General features: G+C 34.3%; 1 protein-coding gene across 5 annotated transcripts; it reads left to right on the top strand.

Annotated features, from left to right (window-relative positions):
- Positions 1-11,488: 11,488 nt before the first annotated feature.
- On the top strand, positions 11,489-18,075 carry LOC107936855 (zinc finger CCHC domain-containing protein 8). Of its 5 annotated transcripts, none has more exons than XM_041109232.1 (11): positions 11,497-11,725; positions 12,006-12,100; positions 12,420-12,476; positions 12,870-13,312; positions 13,497-13,572; positions 13,755-13,830; positions 14,426-14,503; positions 14,872-15,008; positions 15,718-15,973; positions 16,532-16,595; positions 17,130-18,075. In XM_041109232.1, exons 3-11 carry the CDS (start codon positions 12,466-12,468, stop codon positions 17,744-17,746), a joined length of 1,758 nt encoding a protein of 585 aa, XP_040965166.1. In that variant the 5' UTR covers positions 11,497-11,725; positions 12,006-12,100; positions 12,420-12,465; the 3' UTR covers positions 17,747-18,075. The 5 variants fall into 5 exon arrangements, with proteins under 5 accessions (XP_016725122.2, XP_040965166.1, XP_016725131.2 ...); XM_016869642.2 differs by having other exon boundaries at positions 11,498-11,725; positions 12,870-13,318; XM_016869633.2 differs by lacking the exon at positions 12,006-12,100 and having other exon boundaries at positions 11,489-11,725; positions 12,870-13,318.
- Position 18,076: the final 1 nt, after the last annotated feature.

Here is an 18,076-nt window from a genome sequence, read left to right as displayed (position 1 = left end):
TACTTAATGTCTTGATGTCGAAAATTAAAAACTCGAAAAGAATTTAAAAATACGATTCCTCTTTATATTGTGTTATTTTTAAAATTACTTGAATAAATCAAAATGGAAAATGCCTCCTAATCTCGAAGTAACAAGATGTAATATCCAGTAAGTTAGGACATGACATCTCGTATTTTTGAGAGTAAGCTTGCATTTTATTTTCTTTAAACCTCATTTATTTCAATTTTAAAAGGATATTCGATTATTTAGATTCCATGCGAGAAAAATCGAAACTCAGTAAGTTAGGGCACGACTTTCCCGAATTTCCAAATACGGAATATTGCCTTTATCATTTTGAAAGTTTAAAAGGATATTTGGCCATTTGGTCAAACGAGAAATCGAAACCCAACACGTTAGGGCACGTTTTCTCGATTTTTCAAACGAAAAATATTGCCTTGTTTTAAAATTATCCCTTTGAAGAATGGGTGAAAGTCGATGAAATATCTAAAAATAATACGCGTGTTTTTGACCATTCCTTAAAAGAAATCGTTGGAAAACTTTGAAAGGATCATACGTGGCCAACGATGATATAAAACATGAATAATAATTTATGAGCAAAATGTTATGTTAATGATTGGCAATAATACGAAAGCAAATAAACAAATTATAACGTACCACACCACATTTTAATAAACAAATAAACGAAACAAAATAATTGAATAAACAAACAAACAAATAAACGAATAAATCGATCACATCACATGCATCATTTTAATACATCAATGTTAATAATCCAAGTAAACGAAACGAAATAATAGAAGACAACTTTATAACTAAAGTCTAAAACAAGTAATTCATGAGATCAATTCGAAATGAATGATAAAAATACTCCAAACAAATAATATATGAAACCAAGAATGAATAATACTAACATAGTTTAAAATGAATAAATAAACAAAAAACACAAAAACAGTATCTTTTTCTTTATTAAAAATAAAAGATAAAAAAGGTGAAAGGACAATATATATATATGGTAGTTTAAAAAACAAATAATATAAATAAAAAGTTTAAATAAATATTAGGTGGAACATTTAAAATAAATAATATATGTAAAACGTGAAATACATAATAGTAAAAGAAGGGCCCTTAAAAAAATAAAAAATAAAGGGCAATAAACTGATTAAATGGAATAGGACGAAATTGAGATCGGGACCAAAATCCGGGGTTTAAATTCGCAAATAAGTAAAAGAGGCGATTTGGGGCTGAAATGGAATGCGCTGTGGACATGGGGGACTAACTACGCAATATTCCTGGTCCCCTGCGAGCATCGTTTAACATGGACCAGATTGGAACAAGCGAAAAATATGCGGCCAAAATTAAAAGAAATAAAAGGCAGCATTAAATGTGCCGCAGGATTGGAGTAGAGGTGCTCATGGGCCGGGCCGGGTTCGAGCCGGGCCCATAAAAAAATTTCGGCCCGAGTCCGGCCCAGCCCGAAATATGGGCCTAAAATTTTGCCCAGGCTCGGCCCGAGAAAAAAAATCATAAGCCTGGGCCCGGCCCATTTTTTAATAAATACCAAAAAATTATTTTAAAAATTAAAAAAAGTATTTTAAAAATATTTTAAAATTAAAAAAATTTAAAAAGTATTTTAAAAATATTTTAAAATTAAAAAATAATAATAAAAAGTATTTTAAAAATATTTTAAAATTAAAAAAATTTAAAAAAATAAATATATTTATTATATCGGGCCGGGTCGGGTCGGGCCTGGGGCCAAAAAAGTGGTACCCGAGGCCCAGCCCGTTTTCTAAACGGGCCTCGTTTTTTTGCCCAAGCCCATATTTCGGGCCTATATTTTTACCCAAACCCTCCCATATTTCGGGCGAGCTGTCGGGCGGGGCCGGGCCGCCCGGCCCATGAGCACCTCTAGATTGGAGGGACCAAAGGCGCAAATTACCCATCAGGGCAAGCATGCGCAGGTCTCCCCTCCTTCAAACGGCGTCGTTTCAATTACTATAAAAACTAAAAATTTTTCCTGCTGTTTCATTTGCTGTCAAAGAACACAAAAAAAAAAGTAAAAGGGAGGTCCCCTTTCTCTGCTAGGGTTTCAGGCCTAGCCTTGGAACCCCACCGCCGTCACACCTCCCCTACCCGGTCGCCGTAGCCATGCAAGGGCGCCTTCAAGCCGCGCGTTGAAGCGCATTTCGAGATCGGGGCCATGGAGCAGGGAAACGAGGGGAAGAAGAAAAGCTTTGGCCCCTCCCTATACCCGTGTCCGGCGACGGCAAAGGGCCAATGACAACGACAGACTCAGTGGGGCCTATTCAGGTGAGTTGATTCCCTTTTCCTTTTTTTTTATCTTCTTTGTTAATTTTTAAAATGGATTTGGAAGAAAAAAATAAGTAAATAGAAAAAATATCAAAAGAGAAACGGAGAGAAATAGTCTAAAATCAACCTTTGGAATTCGGTTTCTGAGTTTGGATTGACTTATGTGCGTAAAAAAAAAAGGATTTGATCTAGGCTTTTATAGCCGATTTGAACAACTCTCTATTCTACTGTTTTTGTTTGTTTTTGTTGTCTGCTTGTGCTTATTAGCTTCTTAGTTGTTGCGTGTTCACCTTTCCTTGCAGGTAGCAGTGGTAGAGGCGGCCGAGGTGTCAGACGCAGTGGCAGAGGCGTGCGTTGGATGTGTGGCAGAGTGCAGGCCAAGCATTGAAGCTTGCGGCGGCTAGCTTGGGGAAGCAAACCAGGGTTTGCTGAAAATTTTTAGTTTTGGGCTGTGGGCTACATTGGGCCTGTTATTTTTCCTTTGTAATTGGACTGTTATTTATCTTGTTTTAATATTTGGGCCGGGGCAGAAATTGGGTCTTACATATAGTTCATAAAAAATTTTGAACTGTCGTTGCGACATTGGGGTTTCCACGTTGTGACATGGCGAACTTGTCATCATAACGTCGTCTCCATTTTCCTACAAGTTCAAAGCTTTATTTTTATTTATTTATGTTATATCATTGCTTGGATATATATTTAGATGTCATAACCGCCACTTCATTTTACATATCATTCACTTACATCTATTTTTAATATCAAGTCCTCATAAAAACATGCCATTCAATCAAAGATAACAAAATATATAAAATTAACACAAATATTAAAGTTTTACAAATAAGACCATTGGAGGACTTGCTAGTTTACCCACTTTACGTATATTTCATATTTATTTTTAAATTGTGCCAATCAATTTAATTCTTCATAAAATTTTAACAAAGAATTCAATATCGCATCAATTAATAATTATTCACTTATTATTTTATCAATTCGTTTAAACATACTCGTATGTATTAATCATTCCATCACTTACAACCATTTCGAAACATTTCAAATTCATCTACTATATATATATTCATTTTTTTTCCTCCTCCTCCTCTCCATTCCACATCATTTTTGTATATATTTGTTAGAATCTTTAACTTTTAGTATATAACATGTTTATATGTAACATTATCTATAATTCCACTATTTACTTATGTGTTCATATCAAAGCTGTCCACTTGAGTCATAGTCACTAAATTATTTATATCTTGAGTTACAGAATTCGAAATTAAGATCCGCTTGACGTTTTTGAAACTAGACTCAAATATATTTTTACCATAAAAATTTAAGAATTTATGACTTAGCCAATAAGTACAATAATTTCTTTAAATTTGTCCCTGTTCTGCTGTTTGACAGCTTCGACCTTTCTTTACTAAAAATTAATTATCTCTTATTACGGGGTTTGGATGATGTTTCTGTTTGTTTCTCTTGAAAATACGCTCATTAAGAATTTAAAAATATAAATTTAAAACCCTAATAATTTTTTTTAGAATTTTTTTATGATTTTCCAAAGTCAGAACAGGGGAACCCGAATTCACTCTGACCTTGTTTCACAAAAATTAATATCTCTCAAACTATAAAATTCCGTTTCTTTCACCGTTTCTTCCATATGAAACTAGACTCAATAAACTTTAATTACATATTTAATTCAATCTCTAAATAAATTTCTATAATTTTAGGTGAATTTTCAAAGTTAAGTCATTGCTACTATCCAAATTGTTTTAATGAAAAATTTATTTTCTTTTCCATGGTTCTTTGCTAGTATCTTTCATTCATTCACACATAATTGTCATACTTTTGATTACTATACAATTTAGACACTTATGTTTATGTGTAGATTACATATTCATTTCTTAATCTTAGTACTTTTCACCATATAAATCACATTCTCTCTTACCAATTTAGTGTTTTAAGTCTCTATTCTTCATCAAATACTTTCTATTTTTAGTATTTATATTAAATACATGTTTCATACATCTCACTCAAAGCATCTTTAACTCAATCTATTGAAATACAAGTAGGTTTAGTATGAAACTTACCTCCTTTGTCAATAATTTCTTCATTTCTTCTTCATTTCCATGCATTTCTCATATTCACCACTTTCCTTCCTTTTTCTTCTCATTTTCTCCACTTTCATCTACTATTTTCTTACTTCTAAATTGATGAACATATTCTCTAAAATCTCTACTTCATCTTCTCTCTTTAATATCCAAGGAAATTTTAAAAAATTTTGGGTAAAAATATAGGTTTTCATGGCAAAAGACTAAATTGTAAAGAAAAGAAAACTTCCTTTCTCACCCTTTCACTCACGTTGGAAGGATGATAAATTTCCTTCATTATCATCCTTCCTTTCTTTTTATACTACCGTTTTTTAAATAAAATAATAATAAATATCTAAGTAAAATATTAATAAAATAATATTTAACTAATTAAAAAAATTATCAAAATATCATCAACATCATCATTACATTCTAGAATTCTCCCTCTTGCTAATTGACCATTTTACCCTTCATGATCTTTTAAAATTTTATCCTTGAATCATCATTTAATTTGGTAAAATTGTGATTTAGTCCCTCATAATTCTTCACCTATTCAGTTTGGTCCTTACATGCCAATTCCATATCTTAGTAAATTGGGTTATTTTCACTTTTGGTCCTTCAACTTTCTTATTTTTACACTTTAATCCCCTAAATTTTGAATATTTACACTTGAGCCAAAAACTTTTCACATATTTACGATTTAGTCCATTCCTTAATACATCATGTCATACTTCTTGATTTAACTCTCTTTTGATATATTTCAACTTTCGTTTTCTTTGATCTTATACCTTATTTCGGTAAGATTTTATCTCATATTATTTACGACCAGGGGGTTTTTGAAGATGTTACAGAAAGCATGTTGTAATAGTCTTGTAACTTCAAAATATGACGAACAAAATTCTAACCACAGTATCATAGATTATTCACTTCTACTCGTTTAGAAACAAATGACCTTCTGATACGAGTCACAAAAGCCCAAATTCTTGAGGGCAAGGCCCAATAAGAAGATTCCAAGCCCAATCAAGAAATCCACCCATACTTAGTTGAAAATCAGGCCAAATTGTCAAAGTGGCCCAAGTTGTAAAGTTTTATTTTTATTTATTTATTTATTTTACTTAGTTTAAATGTTTATCCAAGAGTCCCAAATAAAAGACCCTTGGCCGAATTTTCATATTAAAATAATTAGGAGTTTTTTTTTTAGTTTTAGTTTTAGTGTTCTAATTAAATTAGGAAAACATTTGAAAGGCCTATTTATATGGCTTGGCCAACCACCCTACATTACATTACAATTACATTGAAAATTTCAGATTTGATTTGAGTGAAAATTCTCTTTGAGTTCTTCAAGGATTTTCTCTTGAGTTTTCTTTAGAAGTTGTTTTAACAATCTTTTTGATTGTGGGAGCCATCTTCAACCTTCTTCTTGCCATTGATATTCTTTGGAGGGGAGATTAGAGCCGTTTGAAGGGAGTTGTGAGATCTTTCGGGATTTCAAGGCTTCTTAGGACTTATCTTTTAATTTCTTACTGTCAAATTCTTTCTTTATTTCTACTTGTGCTGAATCATTATCTAATCTATTTTCTGTTCTTATTGTGTTTTCAGCCTTTTTCTATCTTAAGGAATCAGCCCACAAACCCCCAATTTCTAGGGTTTTTCCATACTCTTTTTGGGTGAAATTAGATTGTCGAAATTTGGGGAAAACTATCTTGGTGTTCAATTGGGCAGAATCACAATCTCCTTGAGGGTTTCAAGAACCCTAACACTTATTTCTATTCTCAATTTGATTCTTTGCTGATTTGGGGATTTTATTTCAGATCTGAAAATTCAAAAATCTAATCTTTTAATTTTCTGTTTCGTTTCAGATCTAATTGTTTAGGGTTTTCGTAGGAGTTTCTCGTGACTTGGCAACTCGATCTTGGTCCGCGCGCAACCCCGTATCATTTGGTATCAGATTTTGGGTGTTTTGGGTGTTCTTGGTTGATTTCTAAACTGATCTCTATTTTTTAAAGCATAAACGGCAGTTTTACCCAGAAAAATTGTTCAAAAAAAATCATTTGAGTGGGTAAACGTTGTCCGATTGATCTGAAATTTTACATACATGTGTTTGGCACTGTGATTGAATATAAAAAAATTATTCCCGCAAAAAAATCAGTCAAAAAGTCAAAAAATTGAAAAAAAAGACGAAATCCAATAAAAATTTTAAAAAAATTCAGCGGGTTGAGTTTGGTGCCCAAACTTTCCAGATCAAAAATTAAATATTTAAGGACATTCGAGATTTAATTTTGTGATTTTTTGAGATCAGGAACACCTCGAACGAAGTTGTCAAGTTACTCCACAGTTTTTCGGGTTTTCTGTTTTCAGCAATTTTTATTGATTCTTAGCTGTAGGTTTTCATTTGTTTGCTTTTTATTATCCTTTTAAAATATCTAACACCTTCTTGTTTCTTGTGTTAGTAGGATTTAAACGTGTGCACAATCCTTCCTCGGTGCAACACGAATCACTTGGTGTCTCGTCAGTTTTTGGCATCCTAGTGCAAATTAGGATTCTTTGGTAGTTTGGTTCACACTCTCTAATTGGTTGATATAAACTCTGATAAAGAACTCACAAGATTGAATTCGACCTCATTGAGAATTTGATTTTTCTTTTTGAGTGATTAATGGTGAGGTTTGCTAACTTTTATTTTTGAGTGTTGAGTGTTTATTTTTTACAGGTTTTGAAGATGTCTAAAGGTGATAATAATGATGCACTTATGAAAGTCCAACAACAGTTAGACAGACATACTGCTGCAATCACACAAATAAATGCTACACTTCAAGCATTGAATACTACTTTGAATGAGGTACGAGTGAATCAAAAACATCAATATCGAGATCCAATTAAGAAAGATAGGGATAACCAGCCCCATAGGTGCAACCCTCAACGTGTCCCTAGAATGGATGATGATTGTCATGATCATGGACAATCATCTTTGGCAAAACCAAAGAGCGAGCAGCAACGAGAACATCTCTTTCATACTCGCTGCCACGTACAAGGTAAGCTTTGTAGAGTTATTATTGATGGTGAAAGTTGCTCGAACATAGCCAGCACGACGATGGTGGAAAAGCTTTGCTTAACCACTACCAAGCATCCACAACCTTATCAACTACAAGGGCTTAGCAACAAAGGCCAATTTAGGGTCACTCAACAAGTGCGCATCGCCTTTTCTATCGGTAAGTATCAAGACGAAGTTGTGTGCGACGTAATGCCTATTCAAGCCTGCCATTTGTTGCTAGGAGAACCGTGGCAACTGGATCGAAAAGTCACTCACGATGGTCGTACCAATAGGTATTCTTTCAAGCATCAAGGAAAGAAACTTACCTTAGTGCCGCTCACTCCGGAACAAGTCCATGAGGACCAAATCAAACTGAGAAATTCTGTTAAAACAAGTGAGGAAAAAGAAAAAGAGAATGAAAAAGAGCAAAAAGAGATTGAGAGTGAAAAGGAATGTGAAACAGAAAAGAAAATTGAAAAAGAAGTTGAAGAAAGAAGAGAAAATGAGTTAGAAAAAGAAACAAAAGAAAAAGACGAGGAAAGGCTAGTGAGGAATGTTTCCACTAACCAAGATATGAATTTTTCTTGTGTTGCTACTTTTCAGGTTCCCGAAAGATCGAAAGATAACTTTCAACTTCAATACCTCTCAAATGAAAGACGCTTTCATACGATCAACTTAAGCAAAGATGAAATCACACTACATGATCCGAAGGTAAGCGAGGTAAGGAAATTTTAGAAACCGAGTCCAGTGCAGATTTGAAAATTATTGATAAAACTTTTGGTGACTTAGTTCTTAAAAGATCCCATCATTTTGATCCGATTAATTGTTACTCTTCAATTGTGGTTGATAAAGTCATTACGAAAAGAAGCGTGATTTGTTATTCTCTTGATTTACCTTGTGTAAAATCCTTGAATTTGTCCAAATCTGTTTTGGAGAATAAGGTAACGAAATTTGCCAAATTTGTTTTCAATTTATATTCTTGCCTTAAACAGTTTATGTGGTTGTACATGAAGTTTGAGTTCCATTTGACAAAGGTTAACTCAACAACGGAGATTTGACTACACTATGCCCCCGATGAACGAAGGTTTGTTTTAAATGAAAAAGGTAAAATCGACCCTTATTCTTTTGCTTATCGAGGTAAGATGCTTGAAACCTTTGAAACACTTTTGTACACCTCGGATAGTGATAAAGATCGTGTTGATGAACACTTAGATCGAAACGTGCTTGACTGTCCTATTTTATTTATTGATGATCTATCTGTTTTGATGGTTGATAAAAAGATTCTTGTTTTTGATAATGCATGTGTGAGTGAATCTATAGACCGTCGATTAATGCATGGTATGATTATGCAACTCTGTGAACCATGTAAATCTTTTCAAATACCTACTTGTGACGATTATGTTTACCATTTGATTTATTACTCGCAATTTATTCATGGTTTGTGGGAACAATGTGAGACGACTGAATGCCTTAAAACATGTCCATCTTTGTTTCAAATATTTGACGAGGCAGTGGTGAGTAAATTAGATTGTTTGCATGGTAATCTGAATCTGTCCATTCACATGCGTTATACCTGTTCTGTTATGCTTATGATTGGACTACAAGCTTGTTTCCGTTGCTATTTACTATCTCATGGCTATTCTTTTCAGTGGACTCAATTGCCATTAGTCCCGTTCGATAGAGGAAAGTCGAGTTCATTTGATTTTTCAGATTCGAGGACGAATCTTTTTGAGGAAGGGGGGAATGATACGAGTCACAAAAGCCCAAATTCTTGAGGGCAAGGCCCAATAAGAAGATTCCAAACCCAATCAAGAAATCCACCCATACTTAGTTGAAAATCAGGCCAAATTGTCAAAGTGGCCCAAGTTGTAAAGTTTTATTTTTATTTATTTATTTATTTTACTTAGTTTAAATGTTTATCCAAGAGTCCCAAATAAAAGACCCTTGGCCGAATTTCCATATTAAAATAATTAGGAGTTTTTTTTTTAGTTTTAGTTTTAGTGTTCTAATTAAATTAGGAAAACATTTGAAAGGCCTATTTATATGGCTTGGCCAACCACCCTACATTACATTACAATTACATTGAAAATTTCAGATTTGATTTGAGTGAAAATTCTCTTTGAGTTCTTCAAGGATTTTCTCTTGAGTTTTCTTTAGAAGTTGTTTTAACAATCTTTTTGATTGTGGGAGCCATCTTCAACCTTCTTCTTGCCATTGATATTCTTTGGAGGGGAGATTAGAGCCGTTTGAAGGGAGTTGTGAGATCTTTCGGGATTTCAAGGCTTCTTAGGACTTATCTTTTAATTTCTTACTGTCAAATTCTTTCTTTATTTCTACTTGTGCTGAATCATTATCTAATCTATTTTCTGTTCTTATTGTGTTTTCAGCCTTTTTCTATCTTAAGGAATCAGCCCACAAACCCCCAATTTCTAGGGTTTTCCATACTCTTTTTGGGTGAAATTAGATTGTCGAAATTTGGGGAAAACTATCTTGGTGTTCAATTGGGCAGAATCACAATCTCCTTGAGGGTTTCAAGAACCCTAACACTTATTTCTATTCTCAATTTGATTCTTTGCTGATTTGGGGATTTTATTTCAGATCTGAAAATTCAAAAATCTAATCTTTTAATTTTCTGTTTCGTTTCAGATCTAATTGTTTAGGGTTTTCGTAGGAGTTTCTCGTGACTTGGCAACTCGATCTTGGTCCGCGCACAACCCCGTATCACCTTCCTTCCTTACTAAATCTGACTTGACCCTTAATGCCATCGTTAGGGACGAAGTTAGAAGTCAGGGTGAAGACTCTTACTTGCCCCTGGTTTCCTCACTAACTATTGTAAAAGGTTAAGCATAGTCCGAACTATGCTTTTGATTATTATTAGATATACATGCCCGACCCTGGGGGTAGTTTGGGAGTGCATTTTTCTTCAGCTTTTAATGTTGGGGAAAAAATCTTTAGCGTTTTAAGTCTTTTGATCGACGCCTCATTGAAGACAAGAAAATAAAATAAAATAAAATAAAAGGGGCCTTAAATTCTTCGCCATAAACGCTTCATCTCCAACTCCTTGGCTTCTCTAAACTTCCTCTAGTTTCCAAATTCCAACCCCTAACATTAAAGCTAATGAAGAATTTCAAATTTTCCCAAAAAAATCAACGGTTACTAGCATTCAACCTTCTCTATTTTCCTATAACCATGGCAATAGAAGAAATTTTCTACAAGTTAAATAGAGTCAAATTTCATTTGAGTAATACATCATCCATCAACACCAATCAATTGAAGTTATTCATTTTTACTTTATATTTGAGAGATTGAGATTCTAAAATAATTTTTCGGACGGTCATCGTCGGCTTTGGTGACTCCCATCTGTGGTCTGCTGAATCTACTATTGTTGTAGGTATAATTCTACCTCCTTCCTCTTCTTTCTTGTAATCTTTTTATTATTAATTTGACGGCATCTTTGAGTTTTAACTAATAAAGTCATTTAAGTCAACCTTATATTTAGCTTCTCCCCCTAATATACTACTGCATACTTTTTCTTTATGACTTTATGTGATTGAATGAAAAATGGTTTTTTTTTTTTGGAATTTTGTTAGAAAATATCTTATTCACTTAAAGTAATAAAACGCATTATTTTAATGAAATTACTAGTATATCTTTTTATTTCATTATATTATATTTTATAATTTTTTTAAAAGAGTCTCAATTTATTGGGTTGTGTAGCACCCAAAGAAACCTGTAGATTGGACCAAACTAAAGGAGGGACTTTTGTTGAGATAAAGTCACAATATTTTTGTTGGAGAAGGGAAACCATTTAAATACAGCTCAAAAGTTTGAAATCTATGACAATTTGGAATGATTAATTATATAAAAAAAAAACATATCCCTAGTACGAATGTCTCCACATATTATTATCTCACTATACTCCTCCTTATCATTCACAAAATGATTGAAATTATACATAATATTATATAATCTGTTTTTTATTCCTTTCGTGTCATGTTGGACTTAAATGTCTTTTCGTGAAGGATATTTATAAAATTTCAAAACATAAATTTAAACAAAGATATGTGATTATTTTTGTAATTTTACCTAATTTTTGAGCTTGGCCTTTAGCCTCCAATCGCTTCCTCTTCTTCCTTCTCTTTTGCCTTTGCATTTATAAAAACCTCAATTTGCTTCACATCTTTTCTTCTTCACAACCTCAACCAGCCGCGCCGGATTTCCCTACTTACCCCGCCGGCACTTCCTTTTCTTTGTCATCTTCTCCCGAATCACAGCCTCGTCACTATAACTCCATCACCCAACTTTGGTAATTTCTTTCGATAATTATGAAATTTCTAGGGTTTTAAAAATTTTCTCTTCCACTTCCTCCTTTCTCAATTTTATTTTCTTGAAAACTTTCGGTTGACCCATAAAATTTTAGTTGCTCATTCCTAAAATTGCTGGTTTGTTTCTCTTTTCCTTTTCCTTTTTCTCTCTCTCTCATAAATGAGCCATTGAGATCTGAAAAGAAAAGCAAAACATGTTTTATAGTTTGCATGTAAAGGAAATAATGAAAGAAGTTTCTTTTTGTTTTTAACTTTTTTTAGTTTAGTTAAATTCAGAAGTGCATTAAAGAAAGAGATATTTTGCGAGGATGAGAAGTGATCTGGGAACTTAAACAATTTGATTTCAGCTTTATTTGGTATTAAATTGATCTTCTTGTTGTCTCTTTATTATTTGATATTCGTTACGGTTGGTTACCTTTATTACTTTCATTTGTGGAGATCTGCTTCTCAATGTTTGGGAAATTTGGGTTATATTATCTTGGTTTTATGGGCTCACTAGGTGACTTATTTTCTCTGTCAGTGCTTGATTGAGTTACGTATTTATTTTTTCTTCTGCTTCTTCTGCTGCACTATGCCTTGTTTATGATATCAAACTTGGATATGACTTGTTTTATATTTCAGGGGATTGGAATAGGATTTTAGTTCTTATGGGTGTTTTGATATCTGTTTTTGCAGTGTGACTTGCATCCTTCAGTCCTCTACAAGTCCAAATTAGTAGATCATGAATGAAAGGTTAGTAGTGCAAAAACTAGATTCCTTCATTTTATTTAACCTTTATAGGTTTTCTTTTTCATTTATATCCAATTTTATTGCATTATTTGTTGTTTTATTTAAGGGAGTAAATAATTGAACAACCGCTTTTTTGAAGAGAAAAAGAATTTCACTCGTGATTTTGAATTTACTGATGACAAAATAATGTTTCATGATAACAGATTGCTTATGAATTTTAAGAAGAAAATAATAGAAGACCTGAACTCTTCCTTACTAAAAACTATTCCAAATACAAAACTCTAAATACATATATGGGTCCAAAGCACTGAAAATAATTCGTCTATTGATTCATGATAGTAGCTGGTTATGTGTCGATTACATTGTAATTTGCTAATAAGGGATCATGTAATGCAGTAATACAAGTGTGGGAGGTCAGGATTTCATCACCCTTCCTGCGTCTAGTAATTCTATGTCTGGAAGTGAGAGTGGTGAACTTCGGGATGTGGATGATGGACTTCATCAAGTAGATTCTCAACGTAATAATGCTGAGGCTAAAGATGGTGAAGTGAAAGCTGAGATCCTGCAGCTGAATGAAGGAGATATTAGAAATCCTCAGAACAATTTAATTGTGGAAGCAAAGGTAGACAACACTCTTGCTGGTGATTCATCTGACATGGAAATAAGTGATGAAATAACTGAAGCTCTTAGAGTTGAAAAGAAACTGGATGAGGTTAGCTCTGGAGCTCATTCTGAATCATTTAAGGTTGAAGAGAAATTGGATGGCTCTTCAATGTCTACCAAAAAGCGGTGTCTTGATCTCGAAAATGGAAGTCCCATCCAGAACCACACAATGGATGGTATTTGTATCCTGCTTCTCAGTTGTTATTGTTGCTTTCTTTCTTGTGTATTCGCTGACTCTCATATAAGAGCTTTGCTTCTGTATTTGTATGTTTCATAAGCTCAATTGCATATTACATTAGTAAATATTTCCGTAGAGCCTATGGCATGATGATTTTTGTTTTCCATAATTCAATGTGTCAGCTGTTGTTAAGAGACCTCGGATGACATTTGATGACCGGCAACCTTCTATTCGTATTGTGTATAATTTCTTAACAAGGTTAGGGCCGGAGATTAATTCTGAAAATCAAAGAATGAAAAGTTTCATGTTTTTATTCCTTTTCTTGAAGTTCTGTTTAATAGACAGAAATATGATTAATTGAGATAGAGTGTGTTTGGGTTATATTTTACATTCTTTTAGGTTATATTCCTTATTCTTATCTCCCTCTTACTTTTTTCCAGAGCTAGTAAACAGAAGCTTGAGGAGCTTTTGCAGAAGTGGTCAGAGTGGCAAGCTGAACAGGGTTCTTCATTGCAAGTATGTCTGGTTAAATTCTTGGTTTTCAATTTTCTATCTCCATTCATCATATTTGAATCCTTTTTCTAATTTAGAACTGAGGGTATAGCTTGGATTTATCATTCATAGTTCCCTATCTCCAGATTGTATATTTTAGTTTTTTTCCTTGAGGGTATCATATTCTTCCTTTTTTGAGAATATAATGGCAATTACTGTTTTACAGTACCTGCATTTTAGATTGAATTAGGTATTTTATGAACTTGTGGTGTTCGTTTGGACCATCTAGTACTTCTAAGTGCGTTCATTTGTTTGAATTTTGAATTTAATCATTAACTGTAACTTTCAAAGAGAGATTATATCTCAACCAGTGTCTCCTACTGAAGTCTGTGTTGATAGATGGATGGGTGCATTTATATTTGTCTGATTGTGTCTGTTCTGATGGAAGGATGGCGTGTCAATAGGTATGCATTTAAGTGAATATGCATATGCAGATGGATTAATTTCTGAGCATGTGGGTGCATAAGCATGTGTATGCATCTGTGCCTTATATTGTTACACAGTGCAGTATTTTTATCCTTCACATTAAATGAAACTGAATGTAATTCAATCTGGTCAGGAAAATGAACTTACAGAATCAGGAGAAAAGACCTACTTTCCTGCTCTACGTGTTGGTGCAGATAAGCCCTCTGCCGTGGTAAGCTTGTCTTTAATCCCCTAGACTTCCATGTTCTGTGCCTGATGTATGTATTTAGATTTTTGTTGTTGGAATGGTTGTTATTAGAGGTACAGTTTTGTACCTTTTAGCCTTCTCTTTCTTTAATATCATTGGCAATCTGTTATCGTGTAATTAATTCTTCATTATCTGAATTCTAAATCATGAGCAAATTCCTTTCTCTTGAAAAAGGGATCTGACATTTCAATCCTTACCATTCCTCCCCTACTAATTATCAATGTTATGCACATCTCGAGATCTGAAATTTCTGTTTTAAAAGGTCTGATTCTTGCGCTAGAGTTTATTGTATTCTCTCAATATATTAGTTTTGTTTTTTATTGGATTTGTAGTCATTCTGGATTGACGATCAAAGAAGGAATCTGCATGATATGGAGTTCATCCCACTGGATGGTAATATTGTGCCACTTTATGATCGTGGGTTTGCAATGGGTTTGACTTCAGCAGATGCTTCAAGTAATTTGGAAGGGTAGGTATCATTTGTGTTTTTTGTAATATTGTTCACCATGTAAATGATAATGACATGCTAGTTTGTTATAAGATTTAAGGGCCTATTTTATGCGCTTGCACTTTCATGACTGCTCTTTTATAGTTCTTAATAGCATCCAAAACGATTGTGTGCTTAGAATAGATGCATGCATACAAACTCCCCAAAACAATTGTTTCGACTTGTCTATGCTCTTGCTCATTCTTATTGTTGCTTTATTGCATGTGCAATGCTGACTCATTTAGCAGCTGTATCTTTTATCCCAAAATATGTGATTGGTTGGTTGGTCAGATTGATACATTGGATGTGGGTTTTGGAAATCAGAGTCTACTTTAACTGCTTTAGCAAGTTCCTCTTGTTTTTGTTAGTAAATTTTGTTTTGTTCAGTTATTGCAATCTAAATGCAGCAATCCTCATTGCACAAATAAATATAGAAGTGGTATGTTGACAGTTTAATCAGTTAATATACTGATCACCAGTTGTAATTATTAAATACAAAATAGAAATCATAGCAAGGAAACCTTTTCTTGCCAATAAATTATATTAAATTTTCCAAAAAAAGTTGTCTGTTTGGTTGATGTTACTATAAGCATGGTGCAGCTTGTGGCCTGAGTGGCTCTCCTACTTCTATGTTTTCCCTTCCACCTTAAATGTTCAATGTTCTCTTACCTATTAATGTTGCAACTTGTAGAGGCCTGGAGATACAAGATGAGGCTTCCCGTTGTTTCAACTGTGGTTCTTATAGTCATTCCCTAAAGCAATGCCCAAAGCCTCGCGACAATGTTGCTGTCAACAATGCTCGAAAGCAACACCAAAAGTCCAAACGTAATCAGAGTGCTGCTTCTCGCAATGCAACTCGCTATTATCAGAACTCTCAAGGTGGAAAGTATGATGATCTAAAGCCTGGTGTTCTTGGTGCTGAAACGCGACAACTATTAGGCCTTGGGGTAATACTCTCCTTCCATTCCATGACAACTCCCACCGCCCCCTTTTTGTGGTACCTAATGATAGACCCAAATATATTGGAAATCAACTTGATTTTGTGTCCAGTGCTGAAGTTCCAAAAGTTTTCTCTTGCTTTCGTTTTATTTTCTCATTGCATGATTAGCATTAATACCAAGCATGTTCACTCCATTAACCTGTGCCAAGTATTAGCTAACGAACATATTCTGCCTTTTCCTTTTGTTCTTAATGGCCGTGGACCATTGACTTATTCTACATCACTAACAAACACATTCTCTCTTGTTGTGCATAATGGGCATGGACTATTGGCTTATTTCTACATAGCTAACAGAAAACATTCTCTCCTTTGATGGAAAGCACACTTTCTGGCTAAACATGAAATATTGCCATATCTCTAGTTATGCCTTTATGTTTAATTCGATAGTAATAACTGTTTAAGTTGTTTCTCATTTTTGTTAATATATTCATCCATAGATAATGATGGAATTGGGACTGCCTTTTTCCCTTGAGAATTAAAATTCCTTATTCATTTGCTTCCACAGGAGTTCGACCCTCCACCGTGGCTTAATAGAATGCGAGAAATTGGGTACCCACCGGGATATCTAGGTAACTTAACACATCTGATCTATAGACTTTCAACCTTATTTGAAGCTGTTGCCTTGAAACGTTATTGGTAAATAATCATGATTGGAAGAAATTGCAGTCTGCTTTCTCTTAAGGGCCATGCCATTTGCCCCAACTGTTTCAGTTGTCTTGTGTGATAAATAGTTATGAGATACATAATGTGTCATGGTTTACAGATAAAGATGAGGGGTTGACCAATAAACATTTACTAGTTGCTGCAAATAATTGGGACAATGTCCTAAGGGCCCCACATCTTAAGCATCAAGAAAGTAAAATAAGTATGCAAAGTGTTTGGTAGAGGAAAAGACGCGAAGTCTACAAATTTTATTGAATTCCGGGCCACAAATAAAAATGGCTTCCCCTTATAGCTTGCTCTTAAATTCGCATCTTCTGATCTCTAACCACCGTGTCTAGATTGTACCATTGTATGCCAATTTAAATTATGCGTTAGCAGCTTTAACATTGACTTGTTATTTTCTCATGCTACTTTAAATTGACCATCTCTAAAATTTTCAGCCCCTGACGAGGATGAGCCATCTGGAATTACAATATATGCTGATGTGGAAACCGATGAAGGACAGGAAGATGGAGAAATTGCTGAGATGGTGCAGCAGCCTGAACCACAGATGAAAATGACAGTTGAATTTCCAGGAATAAATGCACCGATCCCTGTTGAGGCAGATGAAAAACTTTGGGCTCCTAGTCCAAGTTCTGAATCATTCAAGAGTAGGTCACAATCGCACCATAGAGTAAACCATTCTTCTGAATCTGGCAGCAGAGGGCTGGAACGAAGGTATTTTAGTGATTATGAGGATGAAGGCCCTCCCGGAGTTGACTCCAGAGTTAGCTCATCCCATCCCCCAAGGTATGGTAATTATGATTCACCATACGGTTTTAACAGTCCAAGACATCCTATTCCAAGGCCACGAAGCCCCACCTCAGGAAGGTCGTATTATGAGAGGGGTAGAAGGAGCCCCTTGGTATATGAAGATTTTGGTAGTCATGGCTCCTATGGTTCAAGATATTCTCCAAGAGCTCATGGATTTGAATATGAGACCGATGAAAGATGGGACAACAGCTACTTGGATTATTCATCTCGGTATAGTAGCCATCGATATCACAGCCGGTGGTGACTGGTGAATGGCACTGTTGTAACTTTAAATTTTGTCACTAGATAAGATTGTTTAGCACCCCTTGTGGCCCACATAACTTGTAAAGATTTCTAGACAAAGGGTGGATGCATTGATAGTTTTAGCACCAGTGAAGTGGGAAGATCATTGTACAATGATTTAGATAGATAGGCCTAAGGTGAATTTAAATTGTGTGTTTACCTTAGATGTATTAATTGCCATCTTGCTCTTATTATAATCTCCTTTCTTGGGGATGATAGTTGGGTTGATATTAGTAATGTTTGAAAGATCCTAATTTTTGAACTTAATTTATCGAATATCTCAATTCATAAT

Source organism: Gossypium hirsutum, chromosome D13 (assembly GCF_007990345.1).
Source record: "Gossypium hirsutum isolate 1008001.06 chromosome D13, Gossypium_hirsutum_v2.1, whole genome shotgun sequence".
In the NCBI taxonomy this organism is placed as follows: Eukaryota; Viridiplantae; Streptophyta; class Magnoliopsida; order Malvales; family Malvaceae; genus Gossypium; species Gossypium hirsutum.
Note: the sequence above shows the minus strand (reverse complement) of the source record. Positions and strands in the feature narration are given on the sequence as shown.

Coding starts and splice junctions, on each gene's coding strand:
- LOC107936855 (XM_016869633.2), top strand. Junction 15,009..15,717: donor GCTTCAAGTAATTTGGAAGG/GTAGGTATCATT, acceptor TGCAACTTGTAG/AGGCCTGGAGATACAAGATG. Junction 15,974..16,531: donor GACAACTATTAGGCCTTGGG/GTAATACTCTCC, acceptor TTGCTTCCACAG/GAGTTCGACCCTCCACCGTG.